The sequence below is a fragment of the Phaethon aethereus genome, assembly GCF_964289735.1.
Source record: "Phaethon aethereus genome assembly, chromosome: 1".
Taxonomy (NCBI): domain Eukaryota; kingdom Metazoa; phylum Chordata; class Aves; order Phaethontiformes; family Phaethontidae; genus Phaethon; species Phaethon aethereus.
Genome location: NC_138575.1, coordinates 34,611,844 through 34,630,315, shown reverse-complemented (window position 1 = coordinate 34,630,315; position 18,472 = coordinate 34,611,844). Strand labels below are relative to the sequence as shown.

General features: G+C 39.0%; 1 protein-coding gene across 1 annotated transcript in view; it reads right to left on the bottom strand.

The window, feature by feature from the left end:
• The window catches only part of TMEM117 (transmembrane protein 117), a gene marked incomplete at its 3' end in the record, with an annotated part of 236,074 nt that overhangs the window by 127,700 nt on the left and 89,902 nt on the right, over window positions 1-18,472 (bottom strand). Inside the window, exon 3 of the mRNA XM_082002533.1 lies at window positions 1,048-1,147. Coding sequence (XP_081858659.1) covers window positions 1,048-1,147 — 100 coding nt within the window. The remainder of the gene's footprint in view (window positions 1-1,047; window positions 1,148-18,472) is intronic.

Genomic DNA, 18,472 nt, shown 5'->3' with positions numbered 1-18,472 from the left:
TATTCACCTTGCCTTGATTCTTTGCTTATGTCAGAGATTATTGCAGTCACTAGCTACATACAGTGCTGAGATCTTTTCCATGCATGTTTATAAGATACGCGATAAACATTCACCATGAGGCAATGGTCCTTGTGTTAATGAATTCTAAAATTATGTTGATTCTTTTGAGTAAACAAACAGAAGTACCAACAAATCATTAGGAAAAAAATAATAAGATTAATTAAAACCAATTCTGCAAGCTTAAAAATCATAGACTTCTTTCCCCAATTTAAATTAATGTCACAGTTATAATTGTTAAAATTCTTACCAACATTAATCATAAAAATCTAATCTTAATTTAAAAAAAATCACTTTTTATCACTTTGTGTTTAAGAAATGCCTTTTCTGAACAATAAGAACATATGCACATGCTTCACTTTGTTCCCAGTTAGCTGTCGTTTTCTGGCTCTTTTTCACAAGCTGACCTTTGTGCTGCCCGTATTTCAGGAGAGGACCTTTATAATAATTATAATCCAAGTGATAATTTTACTCTTCTAAATCCTAAATAGAGGCAAACTTAATCTGATAGTTTTGCATCAGACAGGCTACCTTCAAATTCTGGGATATAGCTGGCTTGCTTGCTTTCTCTCATCTCCATCATTCTTTGTCACATCTTCCAGTTAATTTATATTCTTTTTTAATCCTTTTCATTAGACTTGTTTATCTCTAGCCATTACTCACTGTTTCACCAGATAGCAAGTCATGATGTTATTTAATGTCAAAGAAGGGCCACCGTACTGTCCTCGCAGAAGTCAATGGCAAAATTCCCACTCACAGCAGAAGAAATGAAATATTGCTCTGATACATTTTAACCGAAACTCTTCTAGACTCACAGCTAATTAAATACTTGCCATTATGTTACTTTGCCTTTGTTAACTTTCTACTTGTCTGGGTTCAAATACTCAAATGTGGCACGAAATTGAAATTTTCTCTCTTCTCCTCTCCTCTTTCCTTTGAAACCAAGCAACAGATTCATTTTATTTTAAAAAGTAGTATTATGTTCCTTACCATCCATGCTGTGACAAAATCTCCCATCCAAGTCCCAACTGCAGCTACCTTCATAAAATTTTCATTCCTGATGCCCATGAAGTCTGTTATAATGTATGCACTGTGGAAACAAGAACACAGACTGTAATCTATACACGTTTGCTTAATGCAGTTATAAAGAGCTTGCTTTAGTGACAAAACATATGATTAGCTGTGAAAGATTTCCCATTTCTTTCATAATCACTTCTTCTGCTAGATCTGAGCCTTAACACAGAACTGAACGAGGATGGGTCAATTCCAATTAGAAATGGATATGTGAATCAGATTTTACAGCCCATGTCTCTTTTGAAGGTGCTAAAATAATGAAAGGCAAAGGCTTTAGGATTATGTAAGGCTACTGGAAATGTAAACTATTCTACACTTTTTACTTCTTCCTTTGTACAAATGGAATTGCAACATTCTCATAATCTGTGACTTGGAAAAAGTTTTATAAAGAAAAATGAAAATCTTTAAGTTGTCTTTAAAAAGATAATTGAGCCACTTGATTTTTCACTGTACCGGTTATACAACCATGTTTTTTTAACACAACAGTGCAAGCAAACTTTACAGAATTTCAGTGAGATGTCACTGTTTCTTGATTTACACAAGGTATTTTGACAGATATATTTTACCTAAATTGAAAAGAAGCATTTCCATTCTGCTTAAATAATGCAACAGATAGGGTTTAAAACCTCATGCAACAATTTGACCTCTACTTTCAAGTTCATCAAGATGCTATAAGGACAGTCAAGAAGCTAAAAGTTACTTGTGCTGGATTAAAACCTTTGTGAAAAAACCATAGCTTTTAATACGCTCATATCCTTTGCTAAAATACTTTCATAGTGTTTAAGAAGAGATGACTCTCCTCAAGAGTTAACACCTTGAATAACGAAAGCAATTGTATTTTGACTTCCCAAGTGATACCTTTGTTTTCAAGATACCTGTAAAATGTGCACACAAGTGACCTCGTTGCATGTAACAACTTCCTTGAACATTGCATTATCCATTATTCAAATCTTATCATCATTATATACCAAATGTTGTAATGTCTAGGAGCTAATGGACCATATCCCTGCAACTGGGGCAGTCCTGTTACAATCTAAATATTTGATCAGGATAGAGGATCTTGCTAGCACAAATACAGGCACAGCACTGTATCACTTCTTAGGTACAAGTTAGTATGTTCTAGAGTAGAAATATTAATGTCCTTGAACAGTTTCATGACACATGTAAAATGGCATACCCTAATGGCTCTTTTCATTATACACATCATGACCTTTCAGCTAATATGTCACTAACAAAAATACCATCCGTTTTTTTCATCTGTTGAACAGCATATAAACGCTGGCGCAGATTTTCTGCTGGAATTAAAAAAAACCCAAACACAATTTTTCCAAGCTATTTTTAATTACGTTCCATGTAGTTAATAAGATCATCAATATTCTAAATTCACCATGTTGTAAATAAGGATGTAAGAACACAACAGCTACACTGAGTCAGCCTAAAGTCTCCCTGTTCCAATGCCCTGTCTCCAAGGGAGGGCAACAGCAGATACCTAGGGAAGACTGTGAGAACAGGCAAGCATACCCCTCCCAGATATATTCTCCCAGTCTCTTTATAAATGGGAAACATTTGCAATTCCTTTTTTTTTTTCATCTTGGATATGCCACTCTTGTAGCATCTGTGAAGGCAAAAAATTATCAAGTCTGTATGCCTTAAGAAGGTGTCTCATTAACAACGAAGGCATGACAATAAATGTCAGCTGTAAGGACTGGACCCCAAAAGCAAACTATAACTTTATCTTTTTCATCAGAGTGAAACACATACAAAAGCCCCACGGTTCTCACCTTTTTTATTTCCATTCCTTATACGTGTTATACATTCTCATATGCATTATACACGATTACAGCTGTAGAGAAACTAAATGAACCCTTGCACAACACTCCTGAAAAACAGGCCACCTGGGTACCTCCTATAGCCCTGGCACATATGGTGTGCTGGCCACAGCCACTCATGTCAGGCCAATGTAGACAAGACGGGTTATCTAAAAAGGCTGAGAGGTATTAAAAAAGAGGCTGTAGGGATTAAATATAGAAGAGAGATCAAGCCAGACATAAGCTATTTTTTAAACGGAAATTGAAATTCTCCATGTAGTCACTTGTTTTTATGAATGTTAAAAGTACCTGAAGGCTTATAATAAGGTTGGATGAGCTGGGTACAATACTTAAATACATAGAAAGGCCTTGAAAGAACCAGATCATCCTAACAGTCCTTTTTGTAATTTGAAACATGAAAGTATCCAAGAAGCCTAGTATAAATTGTGCATGGTAGTCTACAAGTAATTAATGGCTAAATTAAATATGCAAATTGATAGTCCTTCAGTTAGCGTTAAAATAGAATATTATTATACAGAAACTCTTAAGAACATAATCTGTGCATATTTTAAGTGCATTTGCTGGTGAAAATACAGCTACATTTTTTTATGGAATAGGGAAAATATTTTTAGCGCTGTCATTATCTTATTAGAAATAGTAATGAAATACACTGCTATTTTATTAACTAATTCATTAACTATTAGCATTACATCCTGTGTCTTTTATGCTCTCTGCAGTATTATTTTCATTTAAAAATCCAAAGAGAAACCGACTTTTTAAAAATAAGGATTTTTGGCTGCTAAAAATGAAAAAAACCCTCCTTTTTTAATGTTCAGGTTTTAGTCTAATTATAAACGAGAGTAGCTGACATTTTCAAAAAAGCGATACTTCCCTGATGATGTTACCAGGTTATATATTTTAACTGTACCAAAAGTAAAAATAATTCTATTGTGGAAAAATCCCCACTTTTTTGTAGCTTTAGCCAGTGATTATAATTGGTTATTCTGCTTCCTGTCTAGGACCCACGTCATGCAGGCGGGCTAATAGCTGTTGGGTTCCAGTTAGCTGTCATGGTCAGTCCAGATTTTCTATAGCTTGTCAAAAGGCTTCTGTTTGCTTTGCCATACTTGTATTCTGTAGCGGGGTACATTCATATTGCATGAATAGCACCATCTAAGAAAACACTGAGTGGAAAGCCACAGCAGTTAAAGCTCGTAACAGAGTAAAAAGCTCTTCAGCAATGGACAGGATAAGTGTAAATAATTAAAGGCTGAGGAGCCAATATTTGTGAATGTTCCAGATGAAGGACAAGTTTGCAACTGGGATTTGGGACAAACTCACTATTAACCTTTGACAGTAAAACTGGAAGCTGCAAAGCCAGGGAAATTGCTCTTTGCAGGACAAAGCCTATGGAAGGTAAACCACAATTTTGACAGAATGGGACAAAACAGAGGAACTAAGACACAAAAGAGACTTGAGACACATAGTTCTAAAACAGAGCCCAAAAACCCCTGTCATAAGGTGCTGCCTACATCCCTGTTGTTGCAAAAGGTAAATTAATAACAGTGAGTCAGTAAAAAGATGTACAAATCCAATGTATTTGATCACTTCTGGAGTTAGCAACAGAGTGTGCACAGAACAGACGAAGATCGAAACAATAGCACTGGCCCAGAGAAACCGCTCAAAGGAAGATACCAGAGCATTTTTTCAAAGGAGGATGACACCTTAGCAGCTGCCAAAGTGACAAACAGTCTGAAAGGAAACAGAATGTTTTTAATTTTAAGTTGGATAAAGATGTGTGGGGCTATCAACATTGTTTTAGGCACTGGAATACAAGTAACGGCTGAAACTCAGTGCTGAGATGGTGTTTTCTTGACCACCACAGGAATCTAAAACTGGGATATAGCTTGAATTTAGACACTTAGATTTAAGTGTAAGCCAGGGATCCAAACTCTCAATGGAGCTTAATTAGAACAGTAAATACAGATTAGAGCATGATTGGTCCTTACGCTCCCGCAGACATGCTGGGTGACTTGTTTGCCTTATGTTACTGCAGGATTGCTAGCATGTCAAAACAGTATGTTTACATATCAAAAGGCATTGCTAAACCTATATGACTAAATACTTCCAGGTGCTGTGACATATCCTGGTCTCCAGACGACAATCCAAAGAGATCTGGATCTCTTGTAAGGCCTGTGACACATCTAACCCATACGTGCCTGAACTGAACCCTAGGTCTCCATGGACTGCAATGAGAGCATAGACAGCTGGGGGAGGTTTTAGTTGCCTTTTAATGACATTTTAGTGACCTTGATGTATCTTAACTACAGTTCAGCTGGCTCTTTATACACTCTGAAGTATCTGAAGCAGTAGCCTGGCACATAGAACGTAGGGCATGTTCTGTACAGAGTCTACAGGAACTGAACCCATAGAAAATGGTAACTAAAGGCTCTTCAAAAAGGAGAGGAGGCCTAGATATCTTTTATGTTGAGTGCTAAAAAATCTGTACATGTTCACAGTCTGATACGTGCTTTTCTGAGGCAGCTTTATTATCTGGCATTCCCCCTAAGTAGCTGATTATCTATATGGAACTCGTCCTCCTTGGTGCACCTGACAAAGTGAAATGCCTTGACAATGGCCAACAAGTGACAGCATGGGGGTTCACACAGGCTGCAAAGGAGTATGCGTTTAGATGTGGCACTACAAGCTTCCATTACTCTTAATTTAGCAGAGGCAAAGAGTGTCAGAATAACTGAAAACATACATAAAAGACTGCAGATACAGTTCCTGATCCATATTCGTCACTCTAAAATGACATAATGGCAAATGAGACACTTGGTAGCACTTTGCTCAGCTGAAAAGCGCTCTCTCTACTGCTAGGAACTGAAGTCAGAGCCACAGGGAACGGGAAGATGCACAGAGACGACGAGACCTGCTGTCCTATAAATTGGCATACCATAATGAGAATGGCATTATGCACAGCTACCTACAAACAGTACAGAGAGCGCAACAGCTAGTCGTACAGTCCCTAACCACCCTTAGTGCGCACTTTAGAGGTACAGATTAAACTTTTTGTATGGCACCAAAACAGAGAGAATTAAGAGGCACTGAACCAGGGATTTTGCTTGACAAAGACATCGAAGAGGTAACAGCCACACAAGGCTCAGCAGACTAACCTCCAAGACACAACAAAACTAGGATGTAAAAATGGCTGGGCCATAGTGAGACAGATCCATAGCCTAGTGCAGAACACCTGAGACTGATGGACAGATGTTCTAACTGAGCATTGCCGGTTGGTAATTTACTTACTAACTTTTTTTGGAATCAGGGAACAGAACTGTGATTCTGAAAACCTCTGCTCATCAGTCTACAGGCCTGAGGGCTGCCTAACTTACTCTGGGGACTTGGCTTTTAAAGCTCCCAAGCCATTTGAAGTTCTGCTAGGCATGTACAGGAGCTGCTCACCCTCCACAGGAATAAGCCTTTTGGCTTCCAGCTCACATCCTATATTGATTGTTACCCATAAAGTGGTTATTCCTCCGCTTGGTTTGCCTGCAGAGCTCCATCTGTGAAGTGTTTTGCAAGCCTGCTGGCAAGACAAAGCCCATTGAAAAATGCAGCAATTGCACTTCTCTCTGTTAGCGCAGAAGAGGTGTATGCACGCAACTTAAATGGTAGGGAACACGAGATCCAATCCCTGTTCCAAGGGACAGCGATTGAACGCTTTTCCAAGTTAGAGAATTGCATCTCACTGCCACTTTCAATAAGAAAAGAAAAGGTGATGACCAACTCCTATTAGGACAGTGGGGTTTTTGCACATGGCACTCTCCAAGAGGATGAGAAATATGTGTTTCAGCCTCCTTTTGCTGAGGAGTAGCTGAAGCTGTATATTCCATGTCCTGTACAGGGACCATCTTTCACATGTAAGACAGACATTCCCTTTCCTCTGCTTTTAGCGAAGTGGAGTGGATGCCACTGGTCAGGATAGGAGTTTGGATTAGATCGCAAGTAAAGGATGAATTAAGGTGCTTCAAGCAAGTGGGGACAGGATTTAAAATATATTCCTCTCCTTAATATAGCTTCTTTATTGCAAATTGTAGGAGTTTCTTATTCCCTGCGTGGGTTTTTGTGTATCCTATGCTAACAACCCTCAAGCACTTGATGCCCAATAGAACCCGGACATCTGTTTAGGGACCAGGTGGTATTCATACAGATTAACTTTTGCCTATTGACACTAGTCTTTCTAGGCTGTCTCCATAACAGATTTCACAGCAATTCAGAGCCGGACGTTAATTTAGATGATTTTCACATATGGCATCACTAAGGGCCCACAGCTTACTTCTAAAGGATTTGCAAAAGGTAACTCATAATGGCAGAACTACTGCCAGGGAATGTGAGAGTCTGCATCTCTACTGAGAAAATCTTAGGGATCTGCAAATTCAAAAGTGTTAAGGACCTCCGCTACGGGGGAATGCAGCCTCCCCGGGCTGAAGGGAAACTTCAGTGAGTGCTGGCACATACTCCCAGCGAGTTTAAATGACAGAATTTGCTACATCTGCATTTTTTAAATGTCAAAACTTAAATGACATAAATAAAATCAGAGATGACCATTGGCTGAGTTGGGAATTGAACCCGATTTCTCCCCTTTCAGATGACCAACTTTCTCCGTCATTATGTAAGCACTTGGATGAAAATGCTGTACTACCCCTACAGACTCCACTACAAAGCACTTCCTATGGACAGGATAATCCAGGAAAAAGCATAAAAGGTGCCTGACAAAAGAATTCAACAAATTGATTTTTCCAATTTATTATATCCATGAGAGATCTTTTCCAAATTTTCCAGGATTTTTGCTATCCTTGTGCAATGTGTGTTGTCAGACAAAAGAGAACGACGGGCTGCAGAGTGCATTTAGCATGCTTCTGCAGCAAATAAAGCTTACACTACTCGGCCAAGGACAGGTTGCCTGAAACACTTCTGATGCTACTGAATTAATGAATGCTCACTTAAATATCCAGCCCCCCCCACATTCACACAGACACAAGCACTGCAGCTGCTTATATGTAGCTGTTGATGCTTCCACTTGAGCTCTATAACCACCGTATAAGTTGTTTTTACTGAAGCAATGAAATAAAGGGTTGCATCTTACATGTCTGTTTGATACTACAGGACAGGATTAAGATATTTACTTCCTGCTAAGAAAATTGTTTATTGAAAATGGTTTTAGTGGACAAACAAGTTTAAGAGAACTGTGACAAGTTAAGAGAACAGTGTCACTTTTTAGTATCTCTTTTAATAGGCTAGTAAAATTCTGCAACTAATCCACAACACTGTAGTATGAGCTGGTACATTATATGCCTTATTTGATTCTCTCCACTTGCCTATATACTATGATATCAAAATAGTTTTACAGTAAAAAGTCCGAAATACTAGCATAGGTACCCAAGGACACAAATAGGACAAGTGGCCTTGGACATACACATTTTGAGGGTTTAAAGAGGATCTTGTCTTATCACACTGTAACACACTCTGCAGACATACAAGTTTGCAATCTCAGTCCTTGCCGTACGCATCCTGAGAAGGATAACGAGTGCAGATTTTCAACAAGTTGCTACACAGCAAGTGAAGTTATATACATGTACATCGAAGAAAAATGTATGCTCAGAGTTTCTAAAATTTAGAAAAGTGTTGCAAACTGTTTTGGTGGCTGTTTTTTTTCTTTTTACATTTAACACTGTTAAATGTAGGTTTGCTTATCTTAAAATGCAGATCATTTGTTTGGCAAGTGACATTTAAAAAATAGCTACTAAAATTTCAAAATAACATTAACAGAAACTACGGAATATAACAGGCAATCTGTTTGGGAAGGTTAAGTTAGGTCAGTAATTTAGCAAGAGAGATGCAGTAAAACATTTTCTTTGAAATAAGTACTTGCTTTGTTTTTAAACTTGGTGAGATACTGGTAAGAATGGCTTCGAACGATGCTGCACTGGCGGAACTCTTCAGAATGGGACATGGCTTACACACATACATTCCTGGTGTTGACATTTCAGTACAGCTAAAAAGGGATAAGGACAGATGTGCAGCAATATTCTCAGAACTGGCAGTTGCAAGGAAAAAAATTATACACTTTTAAAAAAAAGAGAACTGCTCATCTCATTGTCAGAATATAAACAAAATTAAATTATGTAGTTGGAACTTTACCACTTCGACCAAGTGCTTTGATAACATTTAAAACTTCTGTGAATTCCAGCAAAAACTTTCTATCCATTTCAGTTTTAGGGATGGCAGAGAAGTTTAAACGCATTACTATAATGTTGAATAAACTAGTAACTGCAGTATTATTGCTATTCAGAAAGGGGAAATTAGAACAACTTGCAGTTGGTACAAATCACTGAATGAACTCTGCTTGTAAGCAGCAGCCCAGCTGGGAAAGCAAATGCAGAAATATATTTTAGCAAATTTTAGTAGAAACTTGTAAGTATTAGCAGATGATGCAACTTGTCGTGGTTTAGCCCCAGCCAGCAACTACGCACCACGCAGCCGCTCGCTCACTCCCCCACGGTGGCACGGGGGAGAGAATCGGAAGAGTAAAAGTGAGGAAACTCATGGTTTGAGATAAAGACAGTTTAATAAGTAAAGCAAAAGCCGTGCACGCAAGCAAAGCAAACCAAGGAATTTGTTCACCACTCCCCATGGGCAGGCAGGTGTTCAGCCATCTCCAGGGAAGCAGGGCTCCGTCACGCGTAATGGTTTCTTGGGAAGACAGACGCCATAACTCCGAACGTCCCTCCACCCCTTCCTTCTTCTTTGTCCCAGCTTTATATACTGAGCATGACGCTATATGGTATGGAATATCTCTTTGGCCAGCCTGGGTCAGCTGTCCCAGCTGTGTCCCCTCCCAGCTTCCCGTGCACCCCCAGCCTGCTCGCTGCAGGCCAGCACGAGAAGCTGGACTGTCCTTGACTACTTAGCAACAACTCAAAACATCAGCACCTTATCAACATTTTCTCATCCCAAATCCAAAACATAGCCTCATGCTAGCTTCTATGAAGAAAATTAACTCTACCCTAGCTGAAACCAGGACATTATCCACCCCTTATTCCATACCATTTACGTTATGCTCAGGTACCACACTATCCAATATAACCTCATTAACCACCCCCCCCCTTCCCATCCTTTAATATAATACACAGATTATCATCCCCTTAGTCTATAGACTTCCCTCCAAAATGTCCCTGAAAAGTCTGCTGAGTTCATTTAGTCCATGACTTTGGGCTCCATCCCTTATGGTGGTCACTCAGGACAGGCGAGGTGGGGTGTTGCGTGGAGTTACTGGGTACCAGCTCAGGTCAGGTCACCGCTGCACTGGCACTGCTTCTTGTAAGGCTTGTCCTCCATTCATTCAGGTGGTTCCTGCTATAGTAGTTCCTATAACATGCAACTCAAATCATGGGTTACAACAGTTTAAAGGTACTTCCATTACAATCTCCACCCCTGGGCCCTTTGTACTGGACCATAGGGTGTAACATTGCAATGAACTCCTCCCCTTGCCCCTGCTCCAGCTTGGACTTATCCACAGACTGCAGTCCCTTCCGTGAGCCACAGTCTCTCCAGGGGTATATCTGCTGTGGCATAGACTTATCCACAGTTGCAGTCACTTCGAGGTGCACCTGCTCCAAAACGGCCGTCTCCACAGGCCACACTACCTCCAGAGATAAATCTGCTCCAACGTGGCCTTACCCATAGTTCCAGTTCCTCCAGGGCTTCTCCATGGCCACACACTTTGAGGTGCTCCAAGCATGACCTCATGCACAACCAATAATGCTTCAAGGTGCACCTGCTGCAACATAGACTTATCCACAGCCACAGACGCTTCGAGATGTACCTTCTCCAGCGTGGACTTATCCTTGTGCCACAATCCCATCAGAGGTATACCTGCTGCGGCACAGACATAACCATGGCCACAGATGCTTCGAGATATACCTGCTTCTGTCATGGGCTTATGCACAGCCACAGACGCTTCGGGGTGTCCTGCTCCCACATGGACTCACCCACAGGTCACAGTCCCTTCGACTCGAGTTCACAGTGGAGTTCCAACCTATTCAGTACAGCAGCACAGGAGAAAACCCAGCAATACCCCGGCCATCTGCCAGCCCAGGTGCAAGGCCATTGCTGTTATTTTGTTGATCACATCCGTTGGCTCTCCAGCCGACGAATCAGCTCATGGATGGGGATCAGGGAGTCTCTGTTGGTGCGATATTGCCGCCGGTGCACTGTTGTGGTAGCGATCGGCACCTGTTGTTCTTCGACCCTGAGCAACCCCACCACAGAAGGGTCCTCTGAGAGACCAGGCAAGGTGGACAGCTGTTTAATTTCTTCCGTCTCCAAGGCAGCTATACCAAAAGCCCACCGGTACCCTTTTGGGTCCTTGAAATACCCTCTCCTGAGATAGTCTATGCCCAGGATGCACGGAGCCTCCGGGCCAGTCACAATGGGGTGCTTCTGCCACTCATTCCCAGTTAGGCTCACTTCGGCCTCCAGCACAGTCAGCTGTTGGGATCCCCCTGTCACTCCAGAAATACAGATGGGTTCTGCCCCTATATGGCTTGATGGCATTAAGGTACATTGTGCACCAGTATCCACTAAAGCCTTATATTCCTGTGTGGATTCCCCCGTGCCCCACGTTGGGCGCCAAAAAGGACTGTCGTGGTTTAGCCCCAGCCAGCAACTACGCACCACGCAGCCGCTCGCTCACTCCCCCACGGTGGCATGGGGGAGAGAATCGGAAGAGTAAAAGTGAGGAAACTCATGGTTTGAGATAAAGACAGTTTAATAAGTAAAGCAAAAGCCGTGCACGCAAGCAAAGCAAAACAAGGAATTTGTTCACCACTCCCCATGGGCAGGCAGGTGTTCAGCCATCTCCAGGGAAGCAGGGCTCCGTCACGCGTAATGGTTTCTTGGGAAGACAGACGCCATAACTCCGAACGTCCCTCCACCCCTTCCTTCTTCTTTGTCCCAGCTTTATATACTGAGCATGACGCTATATGGTATGGAATATCTCTTTGGCCAGCCTGGGTCAGCTGTCCCAGCTGTGTCCCCTCCCAGCTTCCCGTGCACCCCCAGCCTGCTCGCTGCAGGCCAGCACGAGAAGCTGGACTGTCCTTGACTACTTAGCAACAACTCAAAACATCAGCACCTTATCAACATTTTCTCATCCCAAATCCAAAACATAGCCTCATGCTAGCTTCTATGAAGAAAATTAACTCTACCCTAGCTGAAACCAGGACACAACTTTACGTAGTAATCATTCTTTAACTTATTAAACTTCCCTGAATCATTGATAAACAGATTTTTTTAATAAATTAAAATAATTAAATGCCAGAAGACTGCAAACAACATGTCGTAAGTTAATGAATTGGAACTGAGGGAACAAAGAAATGCTGGCACAGAATCTCTGCAGACAGATTCTCAGCAATCATAACCGAAAAGAATTGTAGCTGTCTCTGAAAAAAAGTGTAAGCCCATAACGTAACATAAACGTGAAAAATAACGTAAAATAAATGTGAAAATTTCTTACAAGTATACTTTTAAAAATAATTTATTATAAACAAAGGAGATCTTTTTTCCTTATTTAATTATAATATTTTAAGGCTTTATCAAAACTAATATCAGTTTGAATTTAAAGGATCTACTGTAGTGACTGGGTGAAGCAAGGACCATGTGATTTCTTTCAACACTTTATTTTCAGGAACTACTGATACCTTGCAGCTGAACGACAAGTGGTTAAAGGACTGTCCTTTCAGCATGGACCGGGGGACTTCTAGTGTGTTACTGAACACTGGAAGACACTGCAGGAACCTACATATTTGTGACTGGAACAAGGAGAGATGCTTTGCTACAGCAAATGTTGGACCAGTATTTGAACCTCCTGGATGGAATCTGAATTTGAGAAGTAATAGGAAATATAGATGAATGCAAGCTGCGTATGGATGCCCATTTTTAAAGCAGTGGAGACTGACATACGACTCACAATTTGCACCAAAGTATGTAAATGTGTGGTCAAGGAGTGCAATTGCCACTAAATAGGCTAAAATGACTTTTTTTTTTTTTACTAGATCAGTAGAGTGTGGTAAGTTTTAATTTTGACATTTTTGTTTCCAGAGTTTTGTTGCAGGGACATATCAGAGTACCTGAAGCAGAGAAGACATCCTTTATAGGCTAGAAGGTGATTTCCCTGACACACAGGCTTTAAAACACAATTTCAAATCCATCCACATTACCTTTTACATAAGGTATGAAGATATTTGATTTGGCTTGTGTGCTCGTAGTGACAGTGCTGCTGGAACATCTGTCACTTTCTTCAAAGTTATCAGGAGTCAAAAATGATCAGGAGCATTTTACTATAATTATAAAATAGTAGGTCATGCAGAGTCTACAATCACTTGAAGGAACATATTGCTTTTAATTGATTGGGGGAAAAAATAAAAATCTGAAATTGCAAGCATATTTACAAAATGCAAAAATCTTGCCAGTTCTCAAATGGAAAATAAACTTGTGGCTTGATTTAAAAATTAAGTTATATATACACTTAGAAATAATTAGCTTTATTTTTTAGCTTGTTTCTATGATCACTCCAGCTTTCTTTCCAAATCTGCGTATCATTCGCATTTTCACTATTTTAATTTCTTTTGCTGGTTTGGGACAGGAAATTCTTCTAATCTGCAAAAATTACTGGGTGACCGAAAAATGTTTCATGTCCAAATAACTTTGGATTAGCATTTATTGTCCAAGTTTTTTCTTCCAGAAAAATGTATTTCTACCTCAAACTACAATACAGAATAAGGTCAGAAATTCCTTTAGAGGATTCAAAGATTAACTACAGATATGAAAACGTTCATCTTTCAACAGTAAGGCTTAATTACATCAATATAAGGCTTAATTACATCTGAAGAGTATCAAAATCGATTTACCAATTTTCCGTTTTCTATTTGAATATTATTATTTCACAAGAAACGTCTCATGTTTCCTTATAAAACAAGTCCACAGTATGTAAGCAAAGTTGTGAGAGAATCAGTAAAATAGACTGTGTAGGTCCTGTAATGACTATTTTAAATTATCCAAACCAACCTGGGACTTTGTACCACGACTGTTAAAATCATAAAAAATGCTACAGAAGTGTCAAGGTTGTAGAACAGGTGATTCAACTAAACTGATTTTTTAAAAAGTATTTCTTTGAATTATCCTCTGTAAAGATACGAAATATTTGAAATGAAAGAATCGGGAACAAGACCAGTTGGTGATAACATCTGAGACTGAATGGTGAGGCAGAGTCCTGCTACTTTGCATTGCAGAAGTATAAATTTACTGAAAAAGGAAGAGTAATACCTGCCTTGGAGCCTGCGGGATGTTTGCTGAATGAGTAGAAAAGAGATTGGATTTCATGGGCGTTTGATGATAAGATGAAGATTTCTTAAGTATTAGATTATTGACAGATCGATCAAATAAACAATTAGAAATAAATAAAGCAGGTAAAATCACAGAAAAAAAATAAGTTGAAAGTATACTCAAGGGATGAAGTCGTCCAACCCCTCACACTAAACAGGACTAACTGGCATTAGATAAGATTGCTCAAGGCCTTATTTATGCTTAAAGATTGTTTAATTTACATTTATTTAAACTTATTTATTTAAAGCTAAATCCTTTATCAAAACAAAGCTAATATTACTTAAACATCTGAATAAAATGTAAAAGGGCACTAGGGAATGAGTGAAGTTTACAATTGACTTGTCAGGATTTCTAGTTCAAGTGGTTTCTTTTGACTATGCCAAGACCTCTCCCATTTCACACAGTGCTAAAGAAGCTGAGGATTTGGCACAGAATACTTCCATGCAAACAGCCAAGATTTTCCTCTTCCTGTCCTTGTCATTAGAGTTCAATAAAATAAAGTATATGCTGCTATACATCACCCTGAAGAGTCTGACGAAGGAAGATAGCACTTCATTTTTAACTCCATGTCATTACATGGTTTAGTATTTGTTAAATATCCTCCAGAAAATAAGAGAAATATAAGTATTTTATATAAATATAAATAAAAGTTAACCATACACATGGGCATATATTGCTTATGCAGAATGTAAGTTAACTTTTTTGACATTGAGAGACAGAGCAAGTCAAAATGCTAAGAGCAAAGTTAAATTAAAATATGAACTGTTTCCTATAGGATCTTTGTGCTGTATATAGGTAAAGCCTAAAAAAAAGGGAGCAAAGTCCCTTGGAGAATCTCTGCTCAGTTGCTTCTTCATGAACATTAATGGCTCCCACACCTACTCCATGGATTCCACCTGCGGGTGCTGGGATCCCTCGGCATGCCAAGTTATTGAATGCTCAATTTGACATGGGTCACAGGGAGACCATCAATTAGCCCAAACCAGAGAAAATCATATGCAATAGGGGAAGCAGAATATTAAAAAATACTTAAAAGAAGGAAGAAAGGTAGGAGAGCCGGGAAACTGGACTGACAAAGTTGATGGAAAGGATATGATGAGTATACACAGAAATGCAGAAATACATTTCAAGTACAAATTGTTTGAAAAGGAAGATCAGAGGCCAGAATGGAACGGATGAGGTCACAATCCTCAAAGTTTTTAGGAAAAGTGTTTAGATTCAGCTGTATTTTGCCACTCCTCTTGTAAAGATTCAACTGTAGAGCAAGTCTTACTGCAAGAGGAAAAATAGAGAGATGCTTTCTTCCTTGAAAAGCACTCAGTTAAAATCTTAATTTCAAACAAAGGAATAGGTCTCTATAGCTTTATAGATCTTTTTAGAGACCTATAGCTTTATTTGACCTCTATAGTCAAAGGAATAGCTTTCTAGAATGCTATTTTAGTGCTCATAGCTGCTTACAGATGCTTTGCTGTATTACAGTGTGTGCAGATAAAAGGAGACTGAAACTGCAGTTTGTTCGAGGAATGGAGAGCATATACCAGCCCGGAACATCAGTATTGCAATGGCACAAATTACTGTACAGGGCTCTTATGAAGACTGAAAAGGGCATTAGCACGTCAGCCTTACCAGGCTTTTCAAAGAACCATGTCAGCAGAAACAATAATGCAGCAAAAAACCCCAAGAATCCATTCAGATTGAAGATGGATACTACAACTTGATACAACCACAAATGAACCCTAAGTAAGAACCTTCTGAACACTTTCTCTGCAAATGTTTTCTTCTAAAATATTATCCAAGTTCTACAGTCTGTATGCATACAGCCAATACTCTGTCAATAAATCAAAATGAATTAGGAAACTCTCATATGAGAAAAAGTTATTCTTTAAAGCTACTTACAGTTACAAAAGAACAGAAAATATCTTTCTGTTATGTATGTTCGGGTTCGTATCTGTTGAAGATGACTTGTATATCAGTCTTGCTGCAGTCTATAAAACCCGACTGAGATACAGAAACTGTTGGAGCTGTAAAGAAATAATGATTTGCCATGTTCACAGGTATCTTTAAGAAAAAACGGAAGGAAAATGTGGCATGACAAATCAGGACCTGGTCTGAGGATATGGTTGGCTTCTTTCATAATATAATAGCAACAGCAGATTGCAGAGCAGATGGAAAAGAGCTAGACTTCAAGCAATGTACAAATTAGCAAATTGAGGGGATTGCTTCTTTACTACATGACTTGAAAACGGTATATAAAGAACAACTGGGTCTAGGGCCAGTCATCTGACAAGAGCTGGCATATAATCATGGCAGAGAATTTCACATGGAAAATGCAGGGAAGAAGACAGCCTGTTCTTCCACTCCCTGGGTGACAAAGCAAACACCTTTGCCATGACTACTTGACCGCCCAATGGCTGACATAATCTGACAGAATCCAATACTGAATCTGCTTTAAATTTGCTCTGTATTGTACTGGCTGCTGTATTTTCTTGTCCTTACACTACTCAGCATTTTTAAATAAAATTATCATTGCAATAAAGGGGGAAAATTGTCAGAGGTTGTTTGAGGATTTTATCCTCAAATCAACATAACTATATTGCAGATGGACAATTCTACAATACAGTCATCTTTTAATGACTTGAAAATGAGTTATCAGAAGACAGACATGTCAGAACCACACACCGCAAGTGTCTGCTTAGGCACAATCACTTGTAGTACAACTTTAAGACATGCAAATGGAGAAAAGAGCAAATTGTAGTGTGAACTTCATCCTCAGAAAGAATATTCTCTTCATTTTTCCCAAGTAAAGGCTAGCACGTCATCAAACAATGGAGAGAGAGATGTATGCAAGTGCATTTTTTATACTAAGACACTAAACTTGATGGTTTTAGCTATATTTTGAAGGTCAGTTACAAACACTGGATTTAATCTCATCTAACTACAGACTTAAAAAAAAGTCTCAATTTCAGGTAGTAATTTCAGGATCCCCTAGAAGAGTCCATTTCTCTCCACAGTCAGTGGAGAAAAATAAGCACTTTACAGATGTAATTCATCATCAGATGGAGTTAATTTTCTTTATAGCAGCTCGTATGGTGTTTTTTTTAGATTTGTGACCAAAACAGTATCGATAACACACTAATGCTACCTACTGAGGTTAACCAGCAAGAACATCTCCAAATCAGATGAATCATCTGGAGATGTCAGTTCAGTTAAATGTAAAAGTAGTTGGTTAACTTTAAACTCATCTTTGTTGGATTCTTAAACTATCAGATACGATAAAATATGGATTTTTATGTTCTAGATTATTAGACTTAAGGTCTAACATCGATAAAATGTCCTTGCAAGTCTACACACATCCCAAACTACAACTAAAACCACTGAGATACAAAAGATAAAATATGCAGTTTGGGAAAATACCATTCTAACTATAAAAAGCTTACCTTTTATTTAGACATAAGGTTGAAAAAGGCATTTCCAAATAGTGTAAAAGATTACATGATACAACATTGTCAGGAAGAGACTTTTACAAGAATGAGTAAACTGCAATTAAGATTTCATTAAAATAGTAAGTTAAATCTAAAACTGAACAGATGGTTGGACAGATATAACCAGAATTAAATAAACTATGGAGTAAATATTCTATCTTTGTCTGATGCTCATTGTGGAAAACATTTCAAAGTGCTACTGTTCAATGATAATCCGATCCAGAAGTAGTTTTATACTATCTGAAAGTTATCATCCACATGTTACTAGCTGAAGCAAACAGTGTCATTTATAAGAATACCTTGAGATCTTTATATTGGATGCAAGCAAAGCTTCAGGAGTAATGCCAATGTATTTTACAATAAGCATTTCCTTAGCTTAGTTATTCATTGGGAGATTTTGTAATTAATCTGATATTCTACACTGATGAATGGAAGAAAAAGAGGGTTGCTGGATGTCTCTGCAGAGCAATTATAAATCCTTCTCTCTGCTAAGGAACAACCACTGCAAAAATTCTCTCTGCATTCTGAAACCAGTTGTGGACGTGAGAACGGTTAGAAGTGCCTGCTCTGAAGCAGACAAGACAGAAGATAATTCTTCAATTA